Source organism: Bos mutus, chromosome 15 (genome assembly GCF_027580195.1).
Source record: "Bos mutus isolate GX-2022 chromosome 15, NWIPB_WYAK_1.1, whole genome shotgun sequence".
NCBI lineage: Eukaryota > Metazoa > Chordata > Mammalia > Artiodactyla > Bovidae > Bos > Bos mutus.
This window is the reverse complement of record NC_091631.1, coordinates 79,005,136-79,012,676: the sequence shown is the minus strand read 5'-3', so window position 1 is coordinate 79,012,676 and position 7,541 is coordinate 79,005,136. Positions and strand designations below refer to the sequence as shown.

General features: G+C 35.6%; 1 protein-coding gene across 1 annotated transcript; it reads left to right on the top strand.

Moving 5' to 3' along the window:
- The first annotated feature begins 5,973 nt into the window (after positions 1-5,973).
- Positions 5,974-6,663, top strand: LOC106701221 (olfactory receptor 4C13-like). The gene has a single exon (XM_070383120.1). It carries the CDS (start codon positions 5,974-5,976, stop codon positions 6,661-6,663), a length of 690 nt encoding a protein of 229 aa, XP_070239221.1.
- The last annotated feature ends 878 nt before the right edge of the window (positions 6,664-7,541 follow it).

Sequence of the window (7,541 nt, the reverse complement as noted above, 5' to 3'; positions counted from 1 at the left end):
TCACAAACAGGCAACAGGCTTGTGGTTGCCATGGGAGAAAGGGTGTTGAGGAGGGGTGGATTGGGAGTTTGGGGTTAGCAAATGCAAATTACTATATATAGGACAGATAAACAACAATGTCCTACTGTAAAACAAGGGCATTATATTCAATATCCTGTGATAAACCATATTGGAAAAAAATATGAAAATGACTGTACATATATATATATATATGTAAATATATAACTGAATCACTTTGCTAGGTAGTAGAAATTGACACAAATTTGTAAATGAACAACACATGAATAAATTTTTTTAAACTAAGAAAAAATTAAAGAAATAGTTGCTAAATTACAAAAAAGAAATCATTGCCAGTCCAGGTTCGATGCACAATACTGGATGCTTGGGGCTGGTGCACTGGGACGACCCAGAGGGATGGTATGGGGAGGGAGGAGGAGGAGGGTTCAGGATGGGGAACACATGTATACCTGTGGTGGATTCATTTCGATATTTGGCAAAACTAATACAATTATGTAAAGTTTAAAAATAAAAATAAATAAATAAAATAAATTAAAAAAAAGAAATCATAACAATATTTATCAAATATATTGTCATGAAAATGTGATGGAGAGTAAGGACATTAGCTTCAGGATCCGGAGACATTAGTTTTCTTTCAGACTATGCCATCATCTTCTATAACCTTAAACAGCTTTCCTTGTTTCTACAAGCACTTTGCTTAGGTAAATTGAAAGGTGTTTCCCAGTTCTGTAATTCTACCCAGAACAATATGTTTATTGCCATAAATACTGTTTATTTGCTTCTACTTCAATTAGAAGTAAAATTGGAGGAGTTACGAGATGACAGTTCACCTCCCCAAAACATTTCCATTCCTGATAAAAAAAACTTTGGAGATGTCCTTGTCTTCTGTGATGAAAGATTCCTTGGATTGGACTAAAACAACAGAATCTCTGCTCCTGAGGGCTTTGTTATTTTGAGGATATGTTTGTCTACCTATTGAAATGCATGAAGCTGCCCATAAGAACACTTTAGCAGCTACCTTGTTTTTGTGAAATTAGTCCCTGACAGCAAAAATCGAACCATCCTTCAACTAATTTCTGATCAACGATAATAAGATCCATATATAACTTATCTTGCTTTCATTCTGGTTTACCCTTCAGTTTTGAGAATCTTAGTTTCTGTCTTTGTAATTTTAAATCTCTGTATCCTTGAACTTGTATTCCAGAAAGAGACTTTCCTGGTATAGCTCCAGGAACACTTCTTTTGAAGAATATCTTCATGGAAACCTTCTATGATTTGGAACTGATTCCACTCTCTTTCCTTTCTATGTTGTTCTCATGCTTGGGGAGTTGGATAGACACATGTAGAGATTATAAATCAATTTCTCTACCCAGCACTGTAGCTATTTAAATAGAGACTGGATAACTACTTAACAGACAATTCTGAATGGGTTTCAATCTTTAATGAGATTGGGAATGATAACTTTGTCAGTACATGCTATTTCTCTGGTCTGACTTTCATTCCAAATGTAAATACAAGTCCATGAAATTTTCATGATGACACTTCAGGAAAATCCATATCACTAATAGTTGTTTAGATAATTTTAAATTCCCAAACTGTCTTCAGCATCTGACATCACAAATATTATTTGCGCACCCTAATATTGGAGAGCCCAGTGAATATAGGTTTGATCAAATAGTTTCACTTTCTTAAAACTCTTTTCTTTCATTGTACACGCTGCTCACATTCTCTGGAGCCAACTGAACTTTACCAACCAACCAGTTAGTCACTCAGTCATGTCCGAATCTTTGTGACCCCATTGGACTACTGTAGCCTGCCAGGTTCCTCTGTCGATAGGATTCTCCAGTCAAGCAGACTGGAGTATGTAGCCATTTCCTTCTCTGGGGCATCTTCCAGGCCCAGGGATCAAAGAGAGGTCTCAACCCAGGTCTTCACATTGAAAGCAGATTCTTTACCACCTGAGCCACCCAGGAAGCTCAAATACTAATCAATCAGTAGTGTCTAACTCTTTGCGACTCCATGGACTGTAGCTCACCAGGTTCCTCTGTCCATGGGATTTCCCAGGCAAGAATACTGGAGTGGGTTGCCATTCCCTTCTCCAGGGGATCCTCCCAACCCAGGGATCAAACTGAGGTCTTTGTCATTGTAGGCAGATTATTAGCCCATCTGAGCCAACAGGGAAACCCCTATAATCAAGCTTTAGGTACAATATATTTTTCTTCTTAGTAATGCAAACATATTCAAACATGCCAAATGAGTGCTGATCTATACAGAAATATTTCTGAGGTGAATTTATTTAAATTTATTGATAAAATTACTTCAAATATCAAATTGGTATTTATTTATTTACATAGATAATTGTAATGGGCCTTACAGTAGGTGGTAGCAAAAATGTGTCATGTCACTTCACTTGTAAAATAATTTAGATAAGGATCCTGGTCCAAGATTTGGTCTCCTGGCTTCTTATTTCTCTTTGTCAAATGACATTCTTCTTTCCTGTCTTATATTTCCTTGTTATAAGTTGTGAATATTTTTGCCTAGTTTTCATATTCCATATGAATATTGTACAATTAATTTAAATGGCTTCAATAAGTGCATTTCAACATATCTCAGTATAATTGAAGAATAGAATTACCTTCAACATTATCATGCTAATTTAATTCCAAAACTGACACAGGAAAGAACTAATTCAAAGAAGTACAGTGCACTTTACCTGGTGGTGTGAAATGACAATATTGCAGCAGGATTTATAATTATAAATTAATGTATATAGGAAAGCAATATTTTAAAATTATGATTAGCATGAATAGTAAATCAATTTAAAAATAATTATTATAATAAAATATAAAAATCAGTTGCCCACAGATGTTTAAATTGTATAATACTAAATAGTAAGACCTCATAATAAACACATTATCAAATATCTAAATTCATAAATACTCAACTATTTTCTTACTCTTATGATAGTGTTTTGTCTTCTTGTAGACACAAGAGGAGGTCAAAATTAAAGATGGGTTCTATAAAAGTTCTCCTGTGCTCTTCAGTTAATTTACATGAAGTAATTGAGTACTTGGAAAGGTCTGCTAGTGATGGTGGAATACCTCGCGGGTCCTGTTAGCCACAGCTAAGAAACTACAGATTTTCCTACAAACAAAATATATGGTAGTACTTTTAAGGCTCATCCAAAGGTATCATTTATACATCAACAAAGATACTTATTGTAGCTGAGCTAGTTGACAATTTAAAATCTCACAACTTCGCTTTTTTCTCAGTGAACTAAGAGCTGCCTGAAGCCCTGGACATGGATCCATGTCACATATATGTGAGCACAGATGAGATTCTTTTTCTAGGAAATTGTATAATCATAGGTTTTGGGGTTTAAATGGATCTTACAAATCATGTAATCACCACTTATCTTCACCTGAAATCGAAATCCCATTTTCAGCATACAAAATTTTAAGAAAGATAGACACATATATAATATCATTAATTCAGAAATAGAAAGTTTTGGGCCTTTTTTCTTATTAATATATATTTAAACATAGTTTGAGTAATACACTAGTTATAATTAGAATAGTTATGCAATTCAAATTCGCATCTAGACTTTCTCTACTTTATATTACAAATTAAGAATCTTTCAGTGATACTGCACAATTTAAAAAATCTACACAATAAGCAAAGTGATGCCCTACATTTAATTATCCATTTCTCCAATTTTTAACATTCCGTGTTGTTTCTAAAATTTATGCAACTCTTAATATTTGTGTTGAACATAATTATTTTTGTCCTTTAAATATATTTTTATGTTTTATAAATATATTTTTTTGTATATTTTAAATATATTTTTGTAAAAGCCCTGTATTTTCTGTCAGGGTTTATTCTTAGAATGAATATTGTAGAGCCAAAGAAAAATGGAAAAGTGGTTTATACTTTTTCATGTTTATTTCAAAAATTTTTATTAAGTAGGAAGTATATTATATCCTTTTCTATTCTGTTGGGGGAATCCAACCCGAAAACAATAAAATGCAAAGGAGCTGCTGCATAGTTTTTACATAGGTATAAAATTTTTCTCCAGATAATTAAAAAATAAAAGTTTATCCATTTATCTTTGAAAAGAAAGACATATGTTTTGCAGAGTACATTTTACATTTATGTTTTCTCTTCTATTTTATTTGGAAAATGTTCCCCAAATTTTTAATTCTATTATTAATGGTAATGCGGTAGCCTAGGACCAGTGAGATGAATACCATGGGAAGTTGGGAGAAGACATGAGTCTGTATGCAGCGGAAACATAAAGGGATGGGAATTCCATTCCTACCATGGATGGACAACTTGGTGCTGTTTGGTAATGAAACTTCAGGTGTCAAAGGCATCTAACTAGGACACTCTTCATGCATGACATTGTGTGAATAAACATACATTAACATACACAATATTTGTTGTATGAGTAAGCATATAATAGATACTTAAGTAGAAGATTTCGTTTGTGTTTGTGTTAGTCTGTGTATACATGTTTAAGTGTAGCAGGTTAACTTTCTATCTTACCTACCAATCTATTTATTTCTGTTTTCCACATAAAATTTTTATTTTCAGAACTTTGAAAATAAGGATATCTTCTGTGTGAAAGATCTGTGTGTACTTAACACCTACATGAGTTGTTCGTCCACATCTACAGAAGCTGTAAATTTACTGAATATGTTAAACTGTATGTGGAACACAAATTTGAAGACTAAATAACAATAAACAAACACCATAATTAAATTGAAGGTAAAATAACCCACTAACATGCTCTTTCCTAGAGATAACTAAATGTATTCATATTTATTACACATATTTAATAGTGTGTCAGGAACTATTAAACTGGAGTACAGCTTCCTTTCAAATATTTATGGTTCTCATAAAGTCGAGACTAATGGTAAACAGAGCAGGGGGAAAAGAACACTTGAATTTATCACAGGTTTATGGTCAGGGGAAGCAGTCATACTTTACTCACGGCAAATGGCAATTCACTAAGTATTTATTCATCACCTAACGGATTTCAGGGGTTTCCCAGGTAGTGCAATGGTAAAGAGTCTATCTGCCACTGCAGAGATGCAGGAGATACATCTTCAATCCCTGGATGGGGAAGATCCCCTGGAGTAGGAAATGGCAACCCACTCCTGTATTCTGGCCTGAAAAATTCCGTGGACAGAGGAGCCTGGTGGGCAGACTATAGTTCATGGGGTCAAAAAAAGTGGGACACAACTGAGCACCCATACAATAGTTTTCAGACACTGCAGATATCATATCAGGCACTAGAGATAAGTGAAGAAACAATGGGATAGTTTATGTGTTCTGGTTGATACCAGGTAGAGTGTCTCCCAATGACTGATACACATTTTCTTAAACTCCCTTCTTATAACATATAATTATTGATGGCGCCTTTCCATCCACTTTAGAGCTGAGAATTTAAATGTAAATTCTCATGGAAGGGGGAAAAATTCTTAACTTTGAAATGATTGTAAACTTAGAAAGTTACATCTGAGAATTATAATTTGTGACTGCACAGACACAGAGGAAAACTCAGAAGCATGGGACACTCTGAAGCTTTGCAGAGTTACATTGAGTGAGAACTAGAATGAGAATTCAGATCTCATGTAGACATCCCAGTGTTTTCTCAGCAAATTACACATAAAATGTTGTTCTGGAGGTGTTTCACATGACACAGGGGCTAAGTGTCTGAAGAGATGGAAAGCATTATGGAGAAAATAAGACTTGAAATAAGTACTGGGGCAAAGTGCTAAGGAAATGCCCCACAGTTACAGTGAATAGACTGTTTTTGTTTTGTTTTTTTTTTGGTTTGTTTGTTTTTGTTTTTTCCTAAGAAGTTTAGAACACAATCCTTTCATGATTAATAGGTATCATTCTTTATTCCTTTGTAGGTAACTGAGGCCCGAGGAACCTGCTGCTTACTAAATGGATTTCTTCAGGCTTCCCAACAATGTGACTGAATTTGTTCTCCTGGGACTCACACAGAATCCACACTTGCAGAAAATACTCTTTGTTGCCTTTATGTTCATTTTCCTATTCACCATCTTGGCCAATCTTTTCATCATCATCACCATCTCCCTCAGCCCCACGCTTTCACCTTCCATGTACTTCTTTCTCATCCATTTGTCTTTGTTAGATGCCTCCTTGACCTCCATCAGCACCCCTAAAATGACTTTTGACCTGCTGTACAAGAGGAGAACCATCTCCTGGGGTGGCTGCCTGAGTCAGCTCTTTATGGGACACTTCCTTGGAGCATCAGAGATCATACTCCTCACTGTCATGGCCTATGACCACTATGTGGCCATCTGCAAACCTCTGCACTACATGACCATCATGCGACAGGGGCTCTGTCAGCTCCTGGTGGTGGTGGCCTGGATTGGGGAGATCCTGCATGCCACCAAGCAGATTCTTTTCACAGCAGATTTGACCTTCTGTAGTACCAATGTCATTGATCACTTCATGTGTGATCTCTACTCACTATTGGAAATTTCCTGCAGTGACACCTACAGGCCTGGAATTGTGGTGGCAGCTAACACTGGGGACATGGCCTTGCTTATTTTTTTCCCTGCTTCTCATCTCCTACATCATCTTCCTGAGCTCCCTGAAATCCCATAGCTCTGAAGGATGACGAAAAGCCCTCTCTACATGTGGCTCCCACTTTACAGAAGTGGTGCTCTTTTTTGTTCCTTGTATATTCGCTCACACACATCCTGCAGCCACTAACCTGCAGACAAGGTGGTGACAGTGTTTTATGGAATTCTCACTCCCATATTAAATACTATCACTTACACAGTGAGAAACACAGACGTGAAAAATGCCATGAGGAGTTTGTTGAAGAAGAGAGTAACTTAGGCTGCTCATGATGCCAAGAGAATAATGATTTACATAATAGAGACAATTATTTATGTTGTTAGTTATGGGAGACAATTAAGAATTTTTTCCATCATTGACCAAAATATAACACCCAGAAACTAACATTTGTTGATTATTTAATATTGACTATGCATTTTTTAGGCATTTTGGTAAGTTTTAATATATTTTCCTGAGGTTTCCAAGTTAGTGTTATTGGATTCAGAATAAGCAATGGAAAAAACAACTATACACCCTTTTTTTATGGTTTTATGATTGTACAGGAAGTTTTTCTCCATAATCTTAACTATTTACCACAATATATTTATGTGGTAAATATATGTTAATTGGATGAAATTGGCTTGTCCATAGGACTTTGAACTCAGAATTTCTTCCATTTTTCTTCACCTGATGTAAAGCAAATAAGGGGTAGAAATTCTTAGGTAGATATGTGGAGAAGGGACAATCGAGGAAAGGAACAGCAGCTGGAATTTTTTCTGTACTATGAACTAATCAAAAGGAAATAATAACTCACTGTCTTTGTGTGTGTTAGTCCCTCAGTCATGTCAAACTCTCTGAGACCCCATGGAATTTAGCCTGCCAGGCTCCTCTGTCCATGGAATTTTTTAGGCAAGTATACTGGG

Coding starts and splice junctions, on each gene's coding strand:
- LOC106701221 (XM_070383120.1), top strand. CDS start 5,974: ATGGATTTCTTCAGGCTTCCCAACAATGTGACTGAATTTGTTCTCCTG.